This window comes from Anas platyrhynchos, chromosome 21, assembly GCF_047663525.1.
Source record: "Anas platyrhynchos isolate ZD024472 breed Pekin duck chromosome 21, IASCAAS_PekinDuck_T2T, whole genome shotgun sequence".
NCBI lineage: Eukaryota > Metazoa > Chordata > Aves > Anseriformes > Anatidae > Anas > Anas platyrhynchos.
The window spans coordinates 16466808-16492492 of NC_092607.1; the positions used below are offsets into that span (position 1 = coordinate 16466808).

General features: G+C 52.5%; 2 protein-coding genes across 5 annotated transcripts in view; both read right to left on the reverse strand.

Moving 5' to 3' along the window:
* Positions 1–226: 226 nt before the first annotated feature.
* Positions 227–7559, reverse strand: LOC101795926 (tyrosine-protein kinase Srms). Of its 3 annotated transcripts, XM_072026360.1 has the most exons (9): positions 7130–7555; positions 6866–7031; positions 4720–4841; positions 3785–3951; positions 2614–2752; positions 2048–2206; positions 1437–1618; positions 1126–1282; positions 227–824 (listed from the first exon to the last, which is right to left on the reverse strand). In XM_072026360.1, the coding sequence occupies exons 2-9, from the start codon at positions 6925–6927 to the stop codon at positions 631–633; spliced, it is 1182 nt and encodes a 393-aa protein (XP_071882461.1). In that variant the 5' UTR covers positions 6928–7031; positions 7130–7555; the 3' UTR covers positions 227–630. The 3 variants fall into 3 exon arrangements, with proteins under 3 accessions (XP_071882461.1, XP_071882459.1, XP_071882460.1); XM_072026358.1 differs by having other exon boundaries at positions 6866–7559; XM_072026359.1 differs by lacking the exons at positions 6866–7031; positions 7130–7555 and adding an exon at positions 5537–6752.
* Positions 7560–9936: 2377 nt separating this feature from the next.
* Positions 9937–25685, reverse strand: part of LOC101794631 (peroxidasin homolog) — a 41912-nt gene continuing 26163 nt past the window's right edge. Inside the window, exons 9-23 of one of the 2 annotated variants that reach the window (XM_027472928.3) lie at positions 24918–25087; positions 24240–24512; positions 23950–24066; positions 22511–22669; positions 21028–21140; positions 19661–19817; positions 18108–18216; positions 17435–17592; positions 14827–16330; positions 14214–14348; positions 13378–13586; positions 12738–12852; positions 12285–12378; positions 12026–12143; positions 9937–10778 (exon numbers count right to left, since the gene is read on the reverse strand). In XM_027472928.3, coding sequence (XP_027328729.3) covers positions 12048–12143; positions 12285–12378; positions 12738–12852; positions 13378–13586; positions 14214–14348; positions 14827–16330; positions 17435–17592; positions 18108–18216; positions 19661–19817; positions 21028–21140; positions 22511–22669; positions 23950–24066; positions 24240–24512; positions 24918–25087 — 3409 coding nt within the window. In that variant the 3' untranslated portion in view covers positions 9937–10778; positions 12026–12047. The remainder of the gene's footprint in view (positions 10779–12025; positions 12144–12284; positions 12379–12737; positions 12853–13377; positions 13587–14213; positions 14349–14826; positions 16331–17434; positions 17593–18107; positions 18217–19660; positions 19818–21027; positions 21141–22510; positions 22670–23949; positions 24067–24239; positions 24513–24917; positions 25088–25685) is intronic. The other variant, XM_027472929.3, reaches the window with a different exon arrangement.

A 25685-nucleotide genomic window follows, 5' to 3' on the forward strand; every position in this document is an offset into this window, starting at 1 on the left:
AGGCCAGAAGAGTCCCCTCACCCCCCCCAAAAAATGTCCCCATCCAGCTCCGCTCGCCCCAGGCAGCCAGAGCGTGGTGGGCACCGTGCCCTGGTGTTGCAGGGGAGCCCTAGGAAATTGTGCCGAAGGGTTTAAAGCCTCTGTGCTGCAGCAAAACAGGGTGAAGCGGGTGGGTGGGTGGGTGGGTGGATGGATGGATGGATGGATGGATGGATGGATGGATGGATGGATGCGCACGCATTTATTGATAAATACACCGGACACACGCTACAAGAAAATCAAGCAGAGCCACGACTGGACACAAACTGCAAACCTTCATGTGGGCCTGGGGAGCGGCAGGGACCTCCCTCCCTACTGGCTGAACGGAGATGTGAACCTGGGGTGATGCCTTCACTGCCACGGGGCTTCTCAAGACACGGCCAAGCTCCGGCAACGAATCCTCCCCACCTCGTTGCCTCGTCCCTTGGCCACCTCCCTGCCTCCTCACCGAGAGGGGCCACGGGCAGTGTTCTTTTTTTTTGGGGATGTGCCTTCCTCGGAGCCCTGTTGGAGGGCGAGAGAGGAGGAAGGAGCCACTCGGCAAGAGCTGGCGTGGAGGGGGCTTTGCAGGAAGGGTGGTGGGAAGGGGCTTCAGGACAGGGAGTTGAGCAGGCGCCTGTAGATGAAGCCCAGCTTCTCCCGCAGCGCCAGGAAGGTGGGCCGCTCCTCTGTGTTGCCGCTCCAGCACTCCAGCATGATGCTGTAGATCTCAGGGGGGCAGGAGCTGGGCCGGGGGAGGCGGTAGCCCCTGGTGATTTGCCGGACGGTTTCTTGGTTCGTCATTCCTGCAAGGAAGGAGAAGATTCCCCTCACTCTATCGTCGCCAAAGGACATCCCGATGGTGTGTCCCGGCCTGCAACAGGCCAAGACGTCAAGGAGCACTGCCACGAAATGGCAGCGGCCACAGGTTTAGCATGGGATGGATCATCCAGCCCACAGCACCCTCCAGCCCCCTGGGTTGTGCACCGAAAATCCCTCTAAGCAATCCCCAACGTGACCAATCTCATGTCCCAGGAGGTGTTTCCACCTCCGAAAAGCTTCTCAGAGTGCAGATGGAGAGGTGCTGGAGGGGCCCACCAGCCCTACCCTCGTATGGGATCTGCCCGTAGGTGAAGACTTCGTAGAGGAGGATCCCGTAGGACCAGACATCGGATTTGAGGGAGTAGGTACGGTAGTTGGCTGCCTCCGGGGCCGTCCACTTCACCGGGATTTTGGTGCTGCTGCTGGTGGAATAGATGTCATCCTGGAAAGGAAAGGGAGAAGGGTTTTGAGGGACTGACTTAAGAATGCAGCCACTGCTTTTGGAGTCTTGCTGGGGCTGTGGGTTTGGGAAGGGGCAGCGGGGGCTGGCTGCAGCCTGGGGCAGCTCGGTGGCACTGCAGATCCCACTGACTGACCTTGAGGAGCCGGGCCAGCCCAAAATCGGCGATTTTGCAAGTGAGTTCCTCTCCCACCAGGATGTTTCTGGCCGCCAAGTCCCGGTGGACAATGTGCTTCTCCTCCAGGTACCTCATCCCATCCGCCACCTGGCAGGCGATGTTGAGCAGGTGGGAGGTGCCCAGGGACTTCCCTTCAGGACCTGTTAACCCAAAGGACCCAGGCATTTGGGGCAATCTAGCATCTTCTGATTTAGGTGTTCTGGTTTGGGAGGAGACCCTGTGCTTGTAGTATGGGACCCGTTGTTCTAAGGGGATGTGAAGAAACTCAAATCTGAGGTCCCATCTAACCAGAGGTAACCATCCAACCCAACCACTCCCAGTGAGGTTGGAATTGCCCAAACCCAACCGAGGGGTTCCTACGTGCTGGTGGGACACCAAAGGGATGACACCAGACCACGTCCTTCAGTCTTGGGGTCACCCAGGCCCTCCTCCACCAAGCACCTACGGATTGCTCTGTGTTACGGCTGACAACAGGACAAAACCAGGGCTTGTTCTCTCTTAGGGTCCTCTCACAGGTTTGTAGGGCCACCCTTCTGGCCCAGAGGCCTGCTCCCCACAGCAGCACTCACTGTTGAGGTAGCTGTGGAGGTTGCCTTTCCTCATCAGCTCGGTTATGATGTAGACGGGCTCATCCAGCGAGCAGACGGCGTGCAGCTGGATCAGCTTCTCGTGCCTCAAGCGCTTCAGGTTCTGGATCTCCTTGGTGAAGTCCTCTGCCTTCATGTCAGCTGGGGGGGGAAAGCCGGCACGGCTGTCATGAACCCCTTTATCACCCAGACATTGGGAGCTCGGCACCTCTAATTTGGGATGAGGACCTTTCCCACCCCTGTTTTCAGGGCTGACGCCCACCCAGCACCTCCGATCCAAACACCCGTGAGATGTTTCCCACGGGGCTTTGCATCCCATTTTCAGCATCATTCTTCCACTGGGACATATCACAAACTTTACTTAGCTTAATTTGGGTTATCAATTATCATGAGCCCGTTGGACTGAGCCATTTTGGAGAGGCGCAGCCCACGCTTGGCTGGATCCACAGACCCGTGGCTACTTGCCAGCTCGGAAACACAACGGGGTGAACGTTGTGTCAATGACCAAGACCCCATAGACCACCGCCGACATCCTCTCCCCCACGCACCTTTGATGATCTTGATGGCCACCGGCACGGAGTTCCTCCACAGCCCTTCCCACACCTCTCCGAAGTAGCCCTCGCCCAGCTTCCTCCGCAGGGTGAATTCCCAACGTGGGCGCTCCCAGCCGTCCCTCTCGGGGGGGGTCTGCGGAAGGGGCACGGCACGCTCGGACCCGCTGGGACTTGTGGCACAGCCAGCACCGGCTCTCGGTGCCGGTGGCAGCGCCCCAGGCATGGTGCAATAGCGGCCAAGGGCTCCCTGGGGGCACTAAGCGCGGCGCAGCCGCTGCAGGGGGCACGGCGTGCACGGGGAGTGCGTAAATATCAGGAATTCGAGGTGTTCGAATCCTCCTCGTCACCCCCCAAAGGGGCTTTTCTCTCTGTCCACCACTAAATAAAAGTGACTAAATGAATATCATTGCGTGCAATGTCTGATCGAGGCTTCAGGTCGTTAAACATTTCTTTTATCGGACGCCTTTCTATCTCACTCTCGAATTATTCCCATGTTTAATTGTTATTTCTAAGCTGTACTCGGTGAATGTATTTCAAATCAGGACGTAAGCTGGTAATTTGGGATTGGTATTGCAGTTGGATTTAGGAATGTATTTATGTTTTTATTATATTCTCAAAAAATTTGGAATCACAGCTATTTCCTGACTCAGCATCAAAGGGGCTTGTAGCAACGTGGTTTCCAATCTTTGTCATGGAGCAAACATTTCAGAAAAACTTGTGCATTTTGGCCGAACAAAAAGTCAAAAAGCAACTATACATACAGAGAAACAACACCTCCACCTTTAACACAGCCAATAAATGTCAAGCTGACAGCTATGTTAATGGTGTACTTAAAGTTTTAGTTTAATAGAGCTCGAATCCCAAATGGATAGGATTTCTATTTTTCCTTTTTCCTTTCCTTTTCTCCTTTTTCTTTTTATTTTTTCATTTTCCTTTTCCTCTTCCTTTTTCCTTTTCCTTTTTCCTTTCCCCTTCCCTTTCCCTTTCCTTTTTCCTTTTCTGTCTTCCCACCCTGGAAATTTTCTAGGCAAAAAGTAACTAAATAAGTCACACCTGCCAGACACCTGCCAGCAAAAAAAAAACACCAGATGTACCCAGCTCGGCCAAAAGGAGAAAAAAAATCTGGGAAAGGGGGTGGATGGCAGCAGCAGGAGCCGGTACGCACCGTGGGGCTGCAGGGCTGCAGCAAGGGGCTCTGGATGACCTTCCAGTTCTCGGTGTAGAAGGCGAGGAGCTCCTCCATGTCGGGGAAGGGGTGCCCCTTCTGGATGTACAGGCTGCCCCCAGGGCTCTTGCAGATTCGGAAATGGCTGACTTTGGCGTGGTTGCGCACTGCGGGGAGCCCAGGAGGGGGAAATCTCAGCTCCTGTACATCCCACTGAACCCCTCCGCTCCCACTCCCAGCCTCTTGAATTCCCCCTAAAGCCACCCAGCTCTCCCTGGGGGTTTGCACCTCGTCCTTCCCCCAGCTCCCGGCTCAGCAGGCTCCTGGCTGTGGGTGGCTTTGGACCGGGGGAGGCGATGCTTTGGCAGAGGAACTCATTCCCCATGCAAACGAGCTGCTCAGAGAGCACCTGAGTTCACCGAGGTCGATGAATCAGAAGCGGCTGTGCCTGCGGAAGGCACGCCGCGGCGTGGGGACTGTGGGGACGTGGGGTTTGCCAGGAATTTCGGGGAGATGTTTGGTTTGGAGAGGAGCAGAGGGGAACGACGCTGCCTGGGCTGAACCTGCCCAGGTCCTGGCAACCCGGAGTGGCAGCGTGCTTTTAGACAATCCCCGGATGACAAAAGCCACTGGAATGAAATTCTGGGAGTTAGGGCTGCCAAACTGTCATTAAAACCGCTGTAAATTGTTCGTGGCTTTCGGACCCTGGGCAGGAGCGAGGCACTTTCCTTCGCCACGGTCATCCAGCAACCCACACCTGCACCCATGAGCGCTCCCCCTGCCTTTAGGAAGCAGCCAGCTCCTCTCAACAAGAAACCCTAAACGCATTTCCACATTTTTCTGCCCCCGTGCTGGCTGAGCCGGGAGCTGCTCCTGGGAACGGCCTGGCTCCTTTCCCTGTGCTCATTTTCTCCGGGTAATTGCCCCAAAATTACCTGAGAGAGAGTACTCGCCCTTGTTGCTCTCGCTGTCCCGGACGAGGAAGGAGCCGTGCTGGTTGGGAGGCGAGAGGAGGAGCTGCTCGGCCTCGCTACGGCTGATCTTGCTGAAATACCAGCTGGGGGGAGAGCAGAGACCGGTCAGAGCAAGGTTGGGACCCCCCCCCCAAGGGCTAGGGACCCCCCCAGAGCCAGGGATTTGGTCCCTGACCCCCAGGACCAGGGGCTGGGGTGGGATGCAGCGGGGTTATGCACAAACAGGGTTCACACAGCCAAGGCTGCAGCAGTCCCCAGGGCTCCAACACCCTCACCCAGCCCCAGCTGAGCCAGGGGATGGGAGCAGCCCCCCCCCCCGAGCTTGCTCATCCTCCTGGCAGCCACCTCCTGAGTGGCACGGAGCCTGTAAACGCCTCTGCCCTCGTGCACCGTGGCCAGCCTGCGCCTGGGGCTGCTTCATTTCCTTGCTTTCATGAGTGCTTGTTGCATTTTGGCACAATTTCCTCAAATTCCTAACTTCAAACCATTTCCTTGTTGTTGTTTTTGTTTTCTTTAATGCTCGGCAGAAGGCATCTTTCACCCCTCTCCAAGTAAAACAAATTTCCAGCTTACCCTCTGCGTGCACCAAGGCAGGGCTGTGGGCTGTGTTAGCTTCCCTCCAAGCTCATAAAACAGCAAAATTGGGCATTTCTGCCTCTTTTTTGGGGGGCTACACCCATGTGCCTTGCCAGGGGAGCAGGATCTCCCTTCAGTGCTTGACCTTCAGCTCACAAAGAGCTCTCAGAGCCCTCCAACCCATGTCTCAACCCACGCAGACCTCTCCAGGCTGCAGCAGCACGGAGCCAAGAAGGGGAGGACCCAGCCGACCTTCCCCCCCCGTTTCATGCCCCAAAATCCCCCGGCAAGAAAAGGCAGGTTGGCAGCTCGGGCCCAACGCCCTCGTGACGCACGCGATCCAGGGAAAGAGGCAGCTTCGTTCAGCCTCACGCGGCCGGGACGTGCAAAGCCCAAGGTTTCGTCATTAGCCGGGATCCCCGGCGTCTGGGAAGCCGTGCAGGAAATTATACCTGATGGGTTTACTGCAGCTCAACAAATTACCACCCAGCTGCGACCGGCGGCTCCGGGCAGTCTGTGTGCCCAGGGCTCGCGGCGGCTGCTCAGCGGCCCCACGGCATCGCCCTCACCCCTGTGCCCAGGATGGGGTCCCGCGGACACCCCCAAACCCGTGGGCACAGACCCGTGGTCAGCCTCAGCCTGCCGAATCACTCTGTGCAATGGGAACACAGCACGGAGCTGAACTCCCCCCCAGTTCTCAACAGCGTGGTCCCAAATCGCACCGATTCGCCCCAAAGCGCAGGCAGGGTGGGGAGGGAGGGTCTCTCCCATCCTGCTGGCTGCGAGCTTTGAAGCCTTATTTTCCTTTACCCCCAAGCTTTGGGGGCAGCGGGAGCCTGCAAGGTGATGATCTCCACCTGCATCCCCACCGCTCGGCGCCACTCAGGACCTCGTGCAGGGGAGCAGCCGCCTCTCGGGGCACTTTGCCTGGCGTGTCGGGACCGGGCTGCCTCGTGCGAGGACAAGCCCAGGTTTTCCCCAGCTGGGAGAGGGCTGGGAGGCTAACCCAGCTCCGTGCGGGTGGGAGAGGCAGCAGCGGGGAGGGAGCCCCCGGTTTTGGGTGCACAAGAACAGCCCAGGCACGGCTTGGTCCTAAAAAGCTCCAGGTTTCCCCGGTGGGTCTCAACCCGAACCACTTCTCCCCGTGTTTTCGGGCTTTTTGGAGCCAGCAGGGCTCAGATAACTCCTGGCAGCCTCCCCAGCTCCATCCCTCCCTGCTGCCTCCCCAGGAATGCAGGGAGAGAGGCAGAGGAGCTGGAGCAAGCGGCGACCCGCTCTTTGGGCACCGCAGGTACCCCCGCGCACATCTCCTGGTCCACCCGGTCGCAAGGTTTAACATCGGGAAAAGGGAACCAGCATCTCTGTCCCCACACGCTGAGCACCCCCACCCCTCTAATATCCCTCTCAGGAGCAGGAAAACCTCCCTATAGCAGCCCCATAAAAGCCGGGGATGAGGATTTTTGTGCTCCTGCTGCCTTTCCCCACGGAACCACCCAGGACACGCGTCGGGGTCCGAGCCCCGGGTACTTACGGCCGGTGAGCGGAGGAGCCCTGGCTGAGGTTGGCCACGTAGGCGGCGGGGACGTAACCCATGGCCGGTTCCCCAAGCAGCCTCCGGGCTAAGACATAGTCCCCTTCTTCTCTGAGGACACGCAGTTTGTCCCCTGCGCTTATGCTCAGTTCGTCCGCACTGCGGGCTGTGAAAGCGTATAAAGCGATAAAGAGAGAGGACTTGGGGATGAAGGAAACCGAGCTGGGCTCCGAGTGCAGTGAAACAGAATCGGAACCAAAGTACCCCAGCGAGCAGCTATCCGGGCCGGAGCGGGGCCACAGCTTGTTCCAGAAGGATGTCAAGAAGGTCAAACGCTTGCGGACAAACTGCTCCATCCCCGGGGAACGGGACGGGATGGGACACGCGGTGTCTGGCCGCCGCCGCTGCTCTCCTTTTTCCTATATCCTTTGGGAAGCCGGAGGAAGGGGCGCGCTGGGGTTCATGCCGCCGGCCCCGGGGTCCCCGCGCGTGCCGGCAGCTCGCTGCCTTCGTCCCGAGCCGCGTGTGCGTCTGGGCGCCCGGCGCCGCCAAGTTCCTATTTCTGAAAGTGAAACTGGTCGGGCTGGTGGGGTGGCTGCTGGGGTGGGTGCGCGGGCGGGACGCGGCTGCAGGCGGCAGCCCCGGCGCGCACCTGCGGGCACATCTGGCAGACCGGCACAGCTGGAGCTGCAGTACGACCAGCAAGGAGAAAGGCTTCTCTTTCTCTTTCTTTTTTTTTTTTTTTTTTTTCTATTTAATTATTATTTTAACGCCTGCTCTCACGCTCGTTGCCGGAGCGCAGCCCTCTGCTCTGTAAGCAGCTCTTGTGATGAAGTGGCGGGCTCCGGTTAATAGTTTGGGGCTGTGGGAGGGTGTTTTTGTAATTTTTTTTTTTTTCTAGAGGAAAATAATTGCATCCGCAAATGCGCAAGGGTTAAAAAAAAGAATTAGGGAAGTAACCTAGAAGAGACCTGAAGTGGTTTGGGGGTTTGGTGGGGGAATCCTATGGGGTTTATCTCACCAGAACCCTTCTCCATTGGGTCTGCAGTGGCCTCCGAGCATCACCCCACTGAAGCATTCCCCTCTTCCCATTGATTTCCCTTTCTCATTACAAGGGATTTCCAAGGAATCTGCTTCCCAGACCCCTCAGGATCTTGCCCAGCCTGTGGCAGGGATGGGACCCCCTCAGGACCCGCTGGACATCACCAGCCACAGCGCCAGCATCATCCCCAGGCCCCCGCATGCGCCCCACAGCCAAACCCTCACCCCCAGCCCCATGTGGCCAATTTGCACACCCGTGGTGCCAGCAGCCCCGCTCACAACCACACAGCAAAGCCCCTGTCAACCCCCAGCAGCTGCAGAAGGATGGAGATTTACACCTCACGTAAGGGTTGCATGCTTTAAACTGTCTGTAATGAACCTCTCTGCTGAGAAATCCCAACTGCGGCCCCCCCAAGTCACCCCCGCGTGGGTTTTGTCACTTCCCTGCTTCATCTAATTAGGGGGAGGTTTGTGCTCGGTGCGAGCTACTCCCCCGGGGACTCAGCTCCTGGCCCTGAGCCTGTTATTTTGATCCTCCCCTGCTGTAATTGCTGCAGATAGCTCGTTTTGGGCGTGCAGCTGGGTTTGCAAAGCTACTTGGAAAAAAAAAAAAAAAAGGAAGATTTATTGTAGTGGGTCTGAGCTGAGGACTTCAGTCGGGCCCTGAAGCAGCCTCTGCCCAGGTGGGGCTGTGCCATGCAGCTTAGAAATCCCCACCACAATGACTTTGGGGATTTTTCAGCTTCCTTCTCGGTGGCGCAGACAGACATTTAATTTGTGTGTTTTTCCCACTTGAGAAAAACAGAGGATGGAGCACAAAAAGGGTCTGCAACCCCAGGGGGGGGAAAAGCAGCGGCCGTCCTCCTTCTGCTGTCCTTCAGCAGCTCTTCTGACAAGCCTGCTCCTCACGTCATGCTCCACGGGGAAGGAAATGGGCTGCCTGCTTATGCATTTAGAGAGATTATCTGATCAGATCGAGCACCAAACGTTTATGCCTCGCTGTTTTGAATGGGGACTTGGTAAACTTGTGGTTTGCAGAAGGAGACTGGAGCCTGATTTACCTTTATTGACCTCCGCCGGATTAGACTCTCTAGTGGTACGACCGATAGACGAGTGCAGCTGATTTATAACACACAAGGCTTTGGACCTTGATTTGCACCTAAATGAAAGAGTACTTCAAAATGACAAACATCCCTGAGGACTAAATACTGCCTCCGAGCCGGGCTCACCAGACATGCATAGCACACACTCATCACTGCAAACCTCCGTCTACACAGCACACGCACGCACGGCTCCGAGTCCCACGCCAGGAAGCAGCTGATAAATCACCACCTTTTTCAGTTTCTTTTCTTTTTTTTTTATTTTTCTATTAAGTTCCAGGAGCATCCCTGCTGCTTTGAATCCCTTTGGTACTATCACACACCTAAAAACAGAAAGGAAAAGAAAAAGCACATCCGTAAGAAGGTTTGGATCCTTGCGCTGGGGAAGAAAGGTGGGAGGATGGAGGGAAAAGTGAAAAAGGTAAGGACGGCACAGGTCCCTAATGGGTCAAGTATTTTCTCTCGGTCCCTGTGGTTGGTTTTCACAGATGCATTCAAACCAACCTGCCCGCGGATTTGTGGCTGTGGCGAACACCCAGGGACCTCAGTTCTAGCACCACTAAAAAGCACCTCCGAAGAGCAAGGAAACCAGAAGACCTGTTCTGTGGAGCTGGTTACAGAGTCCTGGTTTGGTTGCAGAGCACCGAGGAGCAATAAACACAAACAGCACTTTGCATTCATCCATGTGTCAAACGCTGCACATCATGTTCTTCCGCACTAATTGACGGAAACCAGCAGCTCCCCTCCACTAACGAGGGCGCCCATTACATCTAATTATCCGAGGTTCTGTTCCAGGTCCTGTTACGTTTACACTCAAAACACATCTTCCAGCGAAGAGCCTTTTGGGAGGAAAAAAAAATAAAAAAGGGGAGGGAAACATCAATCTAATTAAAACCCTCAGAAGGGCAGAAACTTGGAGGATGCGGTTCATGTTGAGGAAAATGTTTTTGAGTGCTGGGAACGTAACGGGAGGTCACTCACAGGGTAATATAACTCAGGATGTGCCACTTGTTACCAAACAGATGGCACAGGACGGTGGCTGCCGTGGTGGTCTGCTGCTTCTGCCATCCTGGCCCGAAGGGCTCAGCCAGCCAGGAGCCTTCCCCAGGCTCTGGATTTGCCTCATCGCTGGTGGCGCAGACCCAAGCCCAGCCAAAAGGGTGCTTTCCAGCCCTCGGGTTCCTTTTTGCTCCTTCTGCTGGCATGAGAAGATTTGTTTGGGGTTTCATGTTTATTCAATTTTTCTCTTTTTGTTGTTGTTGTTTTGTTGTTTGTTTGTTTTTTTAAACCCCACCCAGATTTCTCCTGATGCTTCCTGGCACAAGGGCTCGGAGACAGCGCGTTTGAGAGAGGTCGTGCTTCATCGTGAACCTCGGTCGGGTGCCCAGGGGACGTTGCAGATGATGGGGTGCGTGGGAAGAGGAGGGCACGACAGCGACACTAAAGCAGCTTCGGTTATCCTCCGCTTCCTGGGGACGCGTGGCAGAAGGTGGCACCTCGGCAGACTGCTGCTCTGCCACCATCACACGGGGCAAGTGCCAGAGCCCGTCCCCAGAGGCTGACAAGCAGAGGAGGTCCGGGAGATGGAGGGCTCGGAGCAGGGAGTGCAGGGGCTCGATGCAGGCAGAAGTACGGTCGTGCTGGGACGGAGGTGGTGCAGGAGACAGGAGGGGAGGCAGAGCATCGCAGGGGCTCGTGGGGTGCTCGTTCGGAGCCCTCTGGGAGTGGGGTGGGCTGGCTGGTGGAGAGCAGGAGTGCAGGTCACTGGGCACCTGAAATTGAAGAGAAAAACAGAAAAACTCCATGGGAGGAAGCTGGAGGCCGAGATCACCATTGGTACAGTGCCTGGCGTGCCTGGGCTGTGCATGATTGCAGTACAAAACCAGCAATAATCCTTGAAAACCACACAAGCACTTTCCAGGGACCCTGCAGACCCTACAGGACTCCTCAGGGATCTGCAAACAATGTCAGGAAAAAGCCAATTTACACGGGTCACGCTGCAACCCATGGCTGTCAAATTTCTAACGGGGATCAACGTTCGGCCAGTAAATCTGTAAGGATCCACATACCAAACCAGGCTGGAAATGGCATGGCCAGCCTACAGGCTTCCCCTTCTGTTTTCCACTGAGATTATCAGCACAGAACAGCCTTTGCTTGCCCTCTCCTGTAATGTGACTTCCAGAGGATGCTCCTCCTCGCACAGACTGCCTGGCAAAGCAGTGCTTCTGCATAACTCCTCCGCTCTCGTCCCCGGAGTGATCATTTGCAACATGTAAAAACTATTAAATGCCTCCTCCAGACTGGCAGGTGCCAGCAAATTGTTTACCCTCTCTTCCACAGCTGCAGGGATCTCTACGGGAAGTGGTAAAGGATCTCAGCCTGTGCTCACCGTGACCCTGGGCACAGGGAACCAGAGGTCTTGGAGACCACAGCTGAGCAGCGGCAGCAGTCCCCACGCTGAGTGGTGCTTCCAGCACTCCTGCCCCCTTGGCTGGGGCTGAGAGTGACTCAGGGGGAAATCTCTGTCAATATGTAAGCAAATAGTGGATTGCTCCATCTGCCCAGGTGTCCTCGTTCCCCTGAGGAGGAACCAGTCCACCTACTCCAGCGCTAGGCTTTCTGATAGCTCTCCCCGCAAAGGGAGGCTCTGGTGGATTTGGGGTTGTGGTGTTGCTAGAAGAAATCGACCCGGAGTCCCAGAGAACAGACCTCAGACACCTCACCCAGTCCACCTCGTCCATCCTATACTTATGTCTTTCCCCATCTTTGCCAAACCAGTTCTTAAAAGACCTCCAGGAATGGATATGCCACAAGGTCCCCAGACAACCCATTGCAGTGAGTCACTAATCATCGCTGTTAGAAATGGTGTCTAACCTGCTGCATTTAAGCACATCACCTCTTGTCCCATTCACCACTGGATTGCTCCATCCCTTTCTGCAGTCTCTTCTGTAGGTGAAGACTGCTCGGGTGTCCCACCACATCCCCCTGGAGGACCCCAGCCCAGAACAACCACACTTACCTTGTACAAAGAGGCAGCACGGTCATCTTTTTCTCCATTTGTCTCCAGTCTTCTTCCCCTGTCCGTATGCGCTGGAGTTCCTGTGGTGCCACCTTAGCTGGCTCTCTAGGACATTCACCTGGTGGGGATGAAAAACCAGCAGCTCTAAGAGGAGTCTCCCTTGGGTCAGATGGTTGTTCATGGCTCTGGAGGGCACAGAGGCTGCAGATAGCTAAATCCTGCTCCAGACGCCACAAAAGACAAATACTGAATGTTTTACCTGTTTCCGTAGGGAAGCAACTGTCTTCTCCAGTTCACCCACGAGGGACTCGAGATTCCTTCTGGAATAAGGGCTCGGAGAAGGCACTTCATTTCTGGGGAGAGGGATAAAAATGAAACGGATCATGGAATCGTTGACTTCCTGAATTGCCTTCTCCAACACCAGCCTCCAAATCATAAATGGGGCGCAGAAAAGCCCAGCTACCCGCTTTGCCTGCCAAGGGAGGTCAGTTAAACAGCCACTTACGGTGTCCCTGATGTGCCCAGATATTTAAACAGCAGAGTCATGCTCTGTGCTAAAGTGCTGGAGGATTTTGATCAAGCTCAGCAGTGACTTACTGAAACTCTCCAGGCCTCAGTTCAGAATGCCAATGTTAAAGGCATGAATGGAATGGGTTATTAAAAACTTCTCTTACGCTTCAGAACAGAAACAAAAGAAGTGGCAATACCGCACCTGGGGAAGGCAGGCTTGAGCTTGGCAGGATTTTCTTCTGGGTAGCTGAATCCAGGAGACCTCTTGCTTCGGAAGCGCTGGGAGAGCGCCCTGAATTGCCCACGTGTCTGACAGTCTTGGGAAGGAAGGGAAAGCCCGCATGAGCACCCGTCTTTAATGAACCATTCATCCTGAAGTGATGTGTGAACAAGTCAGTGCTGCTCGCCTTCCCCACCCACCCTTGGTGCCTCTCTTACAGCAGAGTGGAGGAGACAGCAAAGGTGCATAACAGGGCGTGCACCGCGCAGGGATTCCTGTGTCTCGGGAGGACATCTGTGCCAAAACATAGCCCAGAGAGACCATGGCAGGATGTGTGCTTTAACGGAGGAGCTTTACACACCTCAAATGTGTTTGTTTGGTTATACGTGGTGGAGATCACCATGCCTACACCCTATTTTAGTCTCACCCCTAAGCACGAGCCATCAGCTGCTGCCAGAGACAGAAGCACTGAGCTCAGAGGACCCTTTGGCCACATCCATCACAGATATTCCCCTTGCCTAACACTTGGTTCTCACGGTGCACCATGAAACCAGCTCCTGGCATTTTATACAAAGGGATGATGCTGGGTGATGCCCCCCAGGGCCATCAGCCTCCTTCCCACCTTCGCAGCAGTCCTGCCAGAAGCGCAGGTCCACCGCGGGGATCTCCTCGCAGCCGACCATGCCCTGGGGGTACGATGCCACCCGGAAAACGTCCCTCTGCAGCTGCTGAATGTGGTCGCTGTTGTCACAGATGACACGAGCAAGGGACGCCTGCCTGATCTGAGTCAGCTGCGCCGGCGTGAAGACTCCAGGATTCTCGTACCAAAACCTGCAGTGGGCGGTAATCGCAGCATGAGTCAGGAGTAGAAGAGGAGGACAGGGAGTGAGGCTGGGAGAGGGAGAAGAGCTCCTCTACATCTGCGTGGCTGCACTGAGACCACTGAAATGGGCTTTTATTTGGTTGTCAGACAACTGTGAGACCCCATGAGCTGCTGGCAGATCTGAGTGCCACCACCTCACATATACGGTCCCTTGCAGGGGAATCCCAAGCTTCAAGGAGCTCTGCTGCAGCAGGCTGGGAGATGCATGGGTGGGTTTGCAATGCTCCTGCCCTAAGTGCATCATCAGGCCAAGAAGGCTCCCACTTGCACAAGGAGCAAAATGGAAATAGAAGGAAGCTCTCTAGATATTTTCAGCATTTTGAGGAGAGAGTGGACACATCCTCAGTGGTGCCAGGTGCCCTGAAGAGGACAGGGAATTGTTAAATCATGAAAGGACACATTGACAGTAACCGTGGCATGTCCTCCCTCAAATACCAGGCAGAGGAAATCCTGCCTAGTATCAAAGACAAGCCACAGTCAAAAATGACATGTTCTGTTACCTCCTTGCTCCTCAAAGGGGAAAAACCTCCTCAAACAGAATACCAAAGACTTTAGGCTGACTCTGATGACTGTACCTGTCTCCATGCCTCAGCCTGCTGAACTGTGTTGTTAACAAGCACATCAGCGTTGGTCCAACTCTGGTACCAGGGACAAGATCCTCCACCATCAGTGCTGGAAACAGGTCAATGTTTTTGGTAGTTCCATATAAACTGAGGGATAAAAGATATATATTTTAAAAAAAATCATTTAAAGACTATCAAAGAATGGAGACAAAATAAATCTGATCCCATCGTAGGAATTTGTATGCCAGGAACTCAGCTGGACAATATTTCTAATGGTCTTATCTAAAAGAAAATGGGATAAAGATCTGTCCTGGAAAGAGTAAGCTAATGGTAGCCAGTGCAGATAGGAGGCAGTTTAGTCTCACTGGAAAACAGCTCTAAGGCTCAATCTGCTCCCAAACTATACCACACCAGTGCCTGATGACAACTCACTCAGAACCAGCCTGATCACTCGGAGAGACCTGATTTATCTTACCCTGTTCTTAAACCACAGCTATTAACTTATCCTAATATCTGTGGGCAGTAATATCTGGGAGGTTATTTAAGGGGTGCTCTGGCAAGAGCAGACGCTTTTCACCGACTGATCTGCAGCGATTCTGATGCTCCCGAGACCCGGCTGCAGTACCTCCTGAGCTTTTCCCTGATCTCCAAGTTCTTTATCTCATTTCTGAGGTCCTCGAATTCCTGCGCAGACGAGAGGTTGCAGAAGACCCTGAAGTCGTTGTACGGTGGGATGCCGTGGTCTCGACCTCGCTGGATGTTGATAGCGGCCAAGTCCAGTGAGACGGAGTGGGCCATGGAGAAGAGCTTCTCTGTCAGCTCCATGTTGAGGAGTTCGGAGGGGACCCGCATCTTCCCAGGAACCCCAAAGAGCCCGCGGAGGAGGGGGTCAATCCCACCCTCCTGCGTGATCCTGAAAGGGGAGAAGAAGGCCTTGTGCAGGGGGACGTGGCCTTGGCGGATGGGCTGGAAGGTTTCGTTCAGCCGGTACAGGATGGGGTTGATCAAAGTGTGCCCGAAGCGGAAAGCGGCGGTGGCAAAGGCGTTGAGAATCCCTGCGTTGACGTTGGGGTCGTAGCCTTTGTACTCACCCAGCATCTTCATCCCAGCTTCCCCGAGGATTTTCGGCAGCCAGTGGGCGTAGGTGATATGCTGCATCTGGGCACCCACGATCTTCCGCGCCTCGTGATAGAGGAGATCTCCATCCCAGTGGGGATTGAGGGCCGAGAGCTCGGCGGCGATGCGGTTGTGCTCCCTGAACCACAGGGTGTGCATGGCCGTGAGGCCCAGCTGCTCGTTGGCACGGTGGTCTCCTGCCAGGAAGCACGGCACGGGGCTCTCGTTCTCATCCCTCATGCACTCAGTGGGTGGCCCCACGGCAAAGGGAAGGAGAGGTTTCCCCGAGCTGGGCACGACCTGGCCTTGCTTCAGCAACCCTTTCTGGCTGCTGAGATCCCGCAGCTCCCTCGATTCCTGCTCGGTGCTGCCGTAGACGTTGGAGGCGTCGATGTAGGAGGTCAAGTGGTTGATCTGCTCCCTGGCGTAGACGGAGTTCATCAGCAGGGAGGTCATCCCGCTGCCGCACACGGGGCTGGAGCGGACGAAGAACATGCAGCGCCCATTCCTCACGCGGGGGTCGTTGGCGGGGATGAGGACGGAGAAGCACGGCGGGTCGTTGCTGCACACCTGGCTGCAGGGAGCCCCGTCCGAGAAGCGGGACATGCTGATGGCTGCCACCGTCTGGTCCATGTCGTGGTCCAGGAATTGACCCCACTGCATCAACATGTGGGTGAACTGCTCGTCGGGGGTGACGGTCTCGGTGCCAACCATGGCGGTGGAGACGAGGCGGGGTAAAGGAAGGGGCAGGTCCCTGGCGTCTTCTGATAAGGAAAAGCCCCGGGGGAGGTTAAATCCGTTCTGGTAGGCAGGTTTGAGGAGCCGCTGGAAGGCCGTGAGGGACGCGCCCCACATCGGGTGCTGGAGGTTGTTGCAAGAGCCGTCGTGGGTGCGGTACTTCTTGTGGAAGCAGATATCGGAGCAGTTTGGGGTACGGCGGTGAGCAGAGCAGCCCGACAGGTTGGCGATCATGTTGAGGTAGTGAGGAGACACCAAGTCATTGTAACGATAACCTGGGAAGGAAAGCAAAGAGCACCACGTCAGCCCACAGCCGGGTCCTGCTGTCCCACGTAAGGGTGCTGGCCTGAAACCTGCTGCTGGGATCCTCAGGATGGGCATGGGGAGGCCGTGTCTCAGCGTGGTGTCACCGTGTAATTTACAGAAAATCTGGATGCACGGGATTAGATCAGACCCACAGATAAGAAGGGAAAATAATTTAGTATAAACTGTGCAGAGATGGAAACCAGAAGCGCTGTGGCTGGCAGACCAAACTGCTGGGGCGATCTTCTGGGTTTATTTCCCATCTCTCTGGGTTATTGCCGCAACCTTGAGCATCCCTGACGAGCCCAATTCTACGTGACGAGCAGCAGGGAAGCTGTGGGCGACTGCACAGAGCGAAAGTGCTGAATAATGCTGAGCCGTGCGGATGCTGGCGGGGAGCGAGGAGGAAGGCTGGCGATCCGACGAGCCCGGACCAGCCCCGCAGCTCCTCGCAGCCTGGAGCAGATCCAGGCAGGTAAAAGTATTTACGGGCCCAAACATACGTGCCTGCTGCCTGCTGCCTAACACGTAGAGGTGGAAACATGAGGCGGATGGGAACGTCTGATGGGTACAAAGGAAGACCCAGTTAGCAAACTTCATCCTCCGTTACAGCACCTGAATACTCCAGTTTTCGGTATTTTTCTTGTTGCCACTTGGAGGGCAGGAATCACCTCTGCCCGTGCTGCTGAGGAGCTGAAACTCAGATCCACAAGGTCACTCAGATGCCTGACCCCCTTTTTCTAGGGCTGAGGAAGGTAGACGGGTAAATATTTGTAAAGATTAGGGTCTTCATAGCCAATTGGGAGATTTTTAGCAAAACTGGGAACCGAACCACTTTCACGAGTACCAGGTTGGTACAACAACCACAGGAACAGCCCCCAGCTGTCATGAAAACCTTTAGATGTTACAAAGAATTGGGACCCAGACAGCACATTTCTTGATATAATGATAATTAATCTATACTCTTGGCAGAACATTGTACTTTTAAAGCTTTCTAGATACCTATACATTGTTCTTTTAATTTAATTAATTTTAATTAATCACATGGTTCAGAAGGGAAATGAAATCTCTCCTACCTGTGACATTCACGTCCACAATTAAGCCTTGCTGCACGTGTTCCTGAATCAGCTGCAAGGTCCTTTCAAAGATCTCACCTGCCCTGGCTGTTTCAATGGTGTAGGGGTCCCGGGGGTAGCGGAAAAGAGCCAGCAAGTCGTTGGGTGTCTTGGGGCGTCTGTTCCAAGGAATTAGAAGAGATGCTATTTTTTAATAGCTGAAACCCCAAGGTTTTGGGCTTAATACAAAGTGTTTATTTTTTCAACAAAACATATGTTGGGATGCAAGAGGAAGGAATTGTCATTCTCTCAGAAGTCTTTTTTCATTAAGGAAATTCTAAGAAGGATTATATTAGCATTTCTCCCTACACAAAGTCAATTGCATTTATAATATGACTATGTTCCTTTTTTTTCCCACTGTCTCTGGAGCCAACTCCAGCTGACAAAATGCATGTAGCAGATATACGTGACATAAGAAGTGGTATTAGTATATCAGATTTTTCCAGGACCCCAAATGCCCTCTAGCACATCCTCACATCTACACGGTATAGCTTCAACCTCCAATACCTGAACCAGCACCGTAGCTTTCATTTGCGGATTGTCAACAATAAAATGAGATTTCAGAAAGCTTCATTCAGTGCCTCTTATCTCGTTTCTGCTTCACGCCTCACTTCTTGGCCCTTCATGCACTTACTTGCTGAACAGCTCAGTACGTGTTGAATTGATGGCATAGTCCACGCTGCTGATAGCTTCCCGTATGGAGGTGGCTACAAACGTGTCGCCGCTCCGACCGACATCTGTGGCTTTCCGAAGCACAAAGAGAAAATACAAAATTCTAAATTTATTTTGATATTAATTTGTTGTCCAAGCTCAAAAAAAAAATCTGCATATGAGAACAGGCACCACAGTAACTCCACAGCAGGTCAAATTCCATTTGCATTTGCAATTTAAATGCCATGAAACTTTTTTTTTTTTTTAACAGATATTCTGAAGAAGAAATTAACTGACTGAAAAAGGTGATTTTTCCAGGTGGCGGCTGTGGAACACTCATTCAGAATCTGTTCCTGTACAGCTTTGCAAATAAATGCCAGTTCTGGTTGGTGGTTAAAGTGGAAAAAGAAAATGTACAAATCACAGTGGGCTAACCCTCCCCAAATGCATTTACTTCCTACAAAGGAAACTTCTAAAATTCATGAAATTCATTTAAAAGCATTGCTTCTATATTCACTTTCCGTTTGTGGAACACTTCTAATTCAGTTCAAATTTAGTATTAGCACATCAACCACATCATTTTAAAACAAAAATGAAAGCTGTTGTTTGAATACCTTCAGAAGTAAACAAAAATCCTTGACAGATGACTACAGAATGCTTTTTTTTGGGGGGCCTTTTTCACAGCAAAGCAAACCAGTTCTCATTTGACTACTGGTGTGTAAAATGGGCAGCTGGAAAATGAGGTAGGAATCAAGAATAAATCAGAGAAATTATCTTTCAAATAATTTCAGGCAACAAAGAAATTTCAGATTATCTCGGTTCCTTGCATACTGACCCTGTATAGAAAATGCTATTAAGTTCACCTAATAAGCTCCTCAGTATTCATGATGGTCACTCCTGTGTGCTTGAGAAAAGGTCTCCACTTAAATTCTTAACCTTACTGCCGGCCTTTTATGTTTTTTTCCCTTATCAGTTCTTCCTCACCCTCTAAGAAGCACAATGGCCGCACTTGACCTCTGCTTTGATTAGCGGAGGAGTGCTGCTCTTCTTTATTCATTACAGTTTCCCTAATGCACAGAGCACTTGCTTGAAAACCCGAGACTTATTTCCCATCCCTAAGGGACGCGGGGAATGTTTCAACCCCCGTATTTGCAGTGACAGTGTTGTTCTCACTCCCCATCCCCTGGTGTGCGAGGTTACGGTCAGACGCTGACTTGTGAGCGTGCTGGCACATTTTAATAAGTTTCTCCCCCTCAGCAGAGGCAGGAACTCCAGGCACGCTGACAGCTCACTGCAGCATGAGACAAAGCCGGTGGTTTAGGACAACACCTTGTGCTCTGCGTTGAGCAACTGCGGCTCAGCTGAGGCAGCAGCGAGGAGGTGCACGGCTTCGAGCACGCCTGTGGGTGACCTGTGTGCAAAGGAGCTAAGGAAATAAGAGTGTTTTCCCTTCAGATTGCAGCCGTCACGATGCTACAGCCCCTGCTTGCACAAGAGCAAGAGGAGGCTCCAAAGGAGCAGCAGGAGATACGCTACCGGTGATGGTGAGCTGCATGGCGCTGGAGGTGAAGCCAAAGGGGTTTCTCGCTATGCACTCGTATCTGCCCTGGTCGGCCACCCCCAGGTCTTGAATGGAAAGGGTCCCGTCGTGGCTGATGTGGAACTTGCCGCTCTCGGTGATCTGAATCCCTTCCTGTTGAACCGTCAAGATACATAAAAAGGTGTCAGTGGGTGGAAAGCTTCCATCAGCCCAACCTTCGGCAAGCCCGCAGATGGATGCGATGAGCGAAGGCGGCCACCAGATGTTAGCATTGCTCTTCCAGAGGAACCAGAGAGCCGTCCGAGGGCAGCTGCTCCTGCCTGGAGCCACAGCAAAGACCTCCTTGCTCAGCTCCCTCACCCCCAGCTGCCCCCAGGCGCTCGCTGCAGGGCACACAAGCAGCAGTTTCTCTGCGCTGCGCACAGACAGCTTGGCACAGAAGTTCTGAGCCACATAACTAAGTCTAAATGTCCGCAGTTTGGGGGCAGCCTGAAACTGAGGGATTTTTGTTGGCTTTGAACTGCAGATGCCAATTTTTGCTGGCTCTGGGCGGCTTCGCTGATTAAAGTGCTGCAGAAGGCAGCACACTCAACCCCACCTCTCAACCTGCCCGGTGGCACAGGTGGCTCCAGCTTTATTTCTTTATTCTTTTATTTCTTAATATCTTTCTGCTGCCCTGGCCCAATCTAAAACTCACTGTGCTGCCCTCCCAGACTCTTTCCTTCTGCTCCACTGCTGGCTGGAGCCCAAGGCAAGCTGCAGGTCACCTCCCACCAGACCTCTGTGGGGTAAATGAGGCTCAAGCATTTTCCCCTGTGACTTGTTCCATGCCTGGCTGTGCTCACAGCCAGGGCAGGTCCCAAGTGAAGGTCACAGGTGTGATATGGCACAGAAGGAAAAAGTCTGAAGAGCTCCATCTAATGAATTCTTCAAAAAAAAAAACAGCCAGACTGCAGCATGACTGTAAGGGATCATGGCTTTGCCCCACCAAAGCTGGGGCCAACCAGCATCATCCAGTCCCACCAGTGGGAATCCTGGAAATAAGGACAAACTGCTTAGGAAAAATTCAGTTTTCAGTTATTTCCAGGAATAGTCAATCAAGCGTTTCTAACATCCTGGAAGGTCACTGGCTTCAAGTTACTCGTTTGGAAGGAAGAGCAAGAGAAAGCAGGCATGTGCACTGCGAGGCTTTGAGCCCGAAAAACCATTTAACAGCACAAATCAGTGGAAGTGTTGGTCCTCATAGTGAATGTGGCTTCTTCCCTGTGCATTGCTGAAACTGATTTAAGTAGTTCAGCTGGGAGAGTTTAATGAGAGAGCTGCTGAGGCTTCCTGAGCCACGCTGAGTGGTGTCGCCTCTTACTTTGACCCAGGTTATGGTGGGCCGTGGGTCCCCCTGGGCAGCGCAGGTGATCGCGACATCCTGGCCGGTCTCTGCCACCACGTCTTGGGGGGGATGAAGGAACACGGGGATCACTGTGAGACACAGGGGAAAAAAAAGTTACAAGCAGAAAAAAACACAAAGAAAAACAAGTCTGTGTGCAGAACTTCTCACTGTTGAGAGCACAGAGTTGCTGGGCTCCTTTTGCTGTTCCAAGGGTTCTTCAAAAAGTGTCAGAAGATGCACAGTCTCTATCCCTACACCAGGTCCTCCATCATTTACATCTATTTCTTTACTTTCTACTCCCGTGTGTCTTTGTTTGGTGCAATTATATTGGAATGCATTAGGCTCTCTGTCATTTAAAAACTTTTATTAAAGGACTCTCTAGGAAAGATGCTCTAGCCGAAATGCTGATTGTGGATTGATTCAGGGATTATTGGGTGAGGTTGTCTGGGAAGTGTTAGGCCAGATTAAGGAATTATATCGATCGTGGTGGTCTTAAAATATTCTGTGAATCCTTTCTTTGCAGCATTAATAATTTCATGCTTCCAGTTTCCTTCCATGCAGTCTATCATTACCAAATTCTGTCATGCTTGTGAAAGAGCAAGGGCAGTTGCTTGTTTTGAAAGATTATTTATATGGGAATAAAAAAGAAAATGAAAACACGAAAGCATTCCTGTGTGACTTTTGTTTTCACAACGGTTTGATTTTAGAATACCTAAATTTAGGTTGAACCTGTGGCCTTGTAGCGAATGTTTAAGATAAATGTATCTGGAGCCTGAGTTAAATCTTGCTGAGAAGTAATCAGTTTTTTGTTGTTGTTTTGTTTTGCAGAACACTTAATTTAAAAAAAAAAAAAAAAAAAGAATGTCACAATTTATTCTGTAGGAAAGCCAACATTAAAAAAAAAAAGAAAGAAAAAAAAGAATTACTAAGAATTTAATTAATATAATTTTTTAAAATTCTCCAACAAAAGTCTTGTTTCCTTTACCAAAAATCACTTTCTTAATAAAAACTCCCTAACACATTAAAGGTCCCCATTTTTCACCCAAACTGGTCCAAGCTCATCTGATGGGTGTTAAAGGTCACCTCTGCTCACAGAACGCTGCCTTAGTTTTTATGCAACCGATACAATCCCTTCTCCCATTCACTGGCCACCCCAGATGACTGCATTCCCACGATTATACTCTTTCTAGACAACTAGACAAACTTTCAAGTAAGGAAAAGCGAAGCAGCTTCTTCCAATTTGCAAATCTTGGCACAAGGGAAACCTCTTTAAAGTTTCCCACCAACAGATCGAGCTCTCATGGCTAGACGTCTGCTCCCTGGCAAAAGCAAACTCCCATCCCACAGGCATCAGGGCAAATCCCTGCCTTGTCAGAAACTGTTATCTACCAAAACATTCACTTAACGAGTTAAGGTTTGCCAGGTTAATTCTCACAACCTCCAGCTCCCGGCAGCTTACCTCGGGGGGTCACGGAGAGCTGCACGGGGAGGGTCCTCACCCCGATGGCACTGATGGCATGGCACTCGTACTGGCCTTCGTCGTGCAGCGCGACCCTCATCACCCGCAGGGTCCCCGTGGAGAGGATGCTGTGCCTCCGGTCATTTGGCAGCGGCCCACCTGATGGAACAAGCAGAGCAATTTGTTAATTGGCTGCGAGGTTTCTCTCCCCATCACTGCAGGTATCTGTGTGAGGAGTAAAAATTTCATTTCCTTCCCGACGTGGCATCAGGCACCCTGAAATATCAGCTTCGGCACGCTGAGGGAGGAGTGGGCAGATGCTGCTCTTCCCACACCCAGGAAGATGACTGAGTTGTCTTGTCTAAGCAACACAAAGGAGATGGTGCTTTCTTTCCTCAAGCCTTTTCTTAGTGAAAAATGCAGATTTACCAACACCTGATGGAAAGCAAATCTGCGTTCAGTTATCCAAGCTGTCTGTTCAGTCAAATACATGGGAATATTTAGCATTGCCTTTAATTCAGTGTTTTGATTTTCTCCAGGTTGGAAACTTTATCATTCATATTTTCTCTACTTAAGGTGGAAAGTTCAAAATGAAAATGTTTTATTAACCCTCACCCAAACTTCTCTATCTAGTTACTTTTTCTTTAATATTCTGCTTTCTTCCAAATGAGAGCTCTGTGGGAGCTGTGCTCCAGATCTTCTCCTATTGTCTTGGTCTTAGCATGTCTCCTGTAAAAGCACTTCAAAGCTCAGCTGATTTTTGCCCTATTGAGTGATGTAGCAAAAATGGTCAAAAAAATCACCTTAACTTTACTTCTTGTCACCGTAACCTTTTACATCTCTCCAAGAGATCACAGCAGTGAAATCAGGTTAAAGGAGATGGGGAACAAGGTGGAGGGGAATTTCAGCTGGTCCTTAACTCTGCATTAGGGCTATAGCTGTGGAAGCTGGAATACAATAGCCATGAATCCTCTGCAGCACTAAACCATTAATTATGGCTTGTGAAGCATAAGGAAAAGTTGGAGGGCCTCTGGGCCAAGCGTTATTGGCTTCTGTCCCAGAGCGTGTTAGATGGGATCAGTTCAGCATAGCCAGCGCTAACAATCATTAGAGATTTTAAAAGTTCCCCACCACCTGTTGGCCCAAAGAGGTTTTTCCTGAGCTAAAAGAAACCTCAGAGGTGTGTCAGCAGAGAACCAGCACCTTCCTGCTCCTCAGGAGGAGCAGATCAGAGACTTACAGAGCTGGCACACGGTGATATCCACCAGCCTGGGTTTTCCAGACCTCACCTTTCCAAAGGCTGTAGGAAGTCCCAGGAGGAGGAAGCTCAAGGCTCTCCATGGGTTTCAAGGGTGACCTTATAGCTTAGCTCTTCTCACCCACATCCCATGGGTGGTGGCGTGGAAGAGAGAGAAAACCCAAGCCAAGCGAGGCAGTACCTGCCCGTGTCCAGGCAATCACGGGTGGAGGGTGACCCTCAGCTGAGCAGAGGAAATCCACACTTTGCCCCTCGGTTACCGTCTGATCAGTGGGGACGAGGAGAAACCTGGGAGAATCTGGAGGAGAAAGCAACGACTGAGGAGCAGGCAAGAATTCAGCCAGCAAGCTCTGGTTAATTCTCAGCTCACGGGAGCATAAAAATTAATGAGTCACAATGCACAGGGATTAAACACACACACCTGGACCGAGCATTTTATCCCCAAAACAGCATCAGCGTGGGGCTCCTCACCTTGCACTATGATTCTTGCTGTCGCCTGGATGGACCCCTCGGTGTTGCTGGCGTTGCAGTTGTACTGCCCCTGGTCGGAGAAGGTGACGTTTTGAATGAAGAGTCCTCCAGAGCTGGTGATGGCGAAACGGGGATCCTGCGGTAAAGGAGAGCCTGTGCCAAGGGTCCAGCTGACGCGGGGGTGGGGGTGCCCAGAGACCCCGCACTCCAAGGTGACGCTTTCCCCAACCAGCACTTCAGTGTTCTGCGGCTGGATCACAAAAGTGGGCTTGGCTGGAAGGAAAGGAGTGCTTCAGAAACCAGGAGCCCTGCTGCCTGCTCAGTCGCAGACAGAAATTGCTTGAACCCTTCATGCAGCCCAGCTACTGCCCTGTCTTTTGCCTCTTCCCCACTCCCATGTCCCCTCCCCACTTGATGCCCCCATGCTGCAGAGTTCTTCCCAGCCTCCCAAGTCCCTCCCTAACCCCAAATCACCCCCAGTCTCTAACCCCCCAAATTCTGACACCCATGAAGGAGACACCCCACAGCTCAGCCCGTGCCGTGCCATTACTCTCCTCCCTAGCACACCAAGACCAGTTCAGCACATAAAAAAGAGGGTGCCAGCTCTGCTCAGCTCCCCTTCCAGCCCTCCCCATGCCTCTGAGATGGGCCAGGAAGGAATAAACAAGGCTCAATTACACGGGGTGCCAAAATAGCGCAGAACAACTTCTTGTGTCTTGACCTCCCCGGCGATGTTCTTGGCCATGCACTGGTAGACGCCTTTGTCCGACTCCTTGGTGTTCTGGATCATCAAGGTACCGTCCTGCAGCAGGTTCAGGCGGTTGTCATCTTTCATGTCGATCTCGTTACTGAAAAACAGCCATAAACAGGGAAAATTGGAAAGGGGAAAAGCCCAAGGGGTCCTCCCACGAGCTGCCAGCGGAGCAGGGGGGCTTTGCACGCACTGCAGTAAATTGGCGTTCCTTGGCACTGCTCTGAGACCTCATGAAGTTTATAGCGAGAGTTATGATTTAGAGCTCTGAACTCCAGCTCCAGCTCTGATTCACTCCCTGGGCGAGCGACTTTCTCCCTCACCACGGATTCCGTGTGACGTTTACGGCCCATCAGGAGAGCGCACTGTTCCTGAGCAACAGCATCGCTGCTATTGTCAGCCATCGAGGCTTGCGAAGCTTGTTCTCATTATTTACCGAGTGCAAATATACTAATGAATGCATATTGTTATTGTGTGCAGCCATTTCTATTCGAGCGGGCTCAAGGGCCTCAGGAGGGGGCAAAAACCTCCAAGTAAGTCTCAACGGGACCCTACCCTGGCTCGGATTCCAGCCCGAGACCTACAAGCTAGGAAGCATCTTCCCTTTTTCTGCAGTGACCTGTGACTCCTGGAGCCCAGCCCGCAGCAGAAGGTCCCACCACGGCATCCCATTTGTCCCAACGTGAAGGAATCTT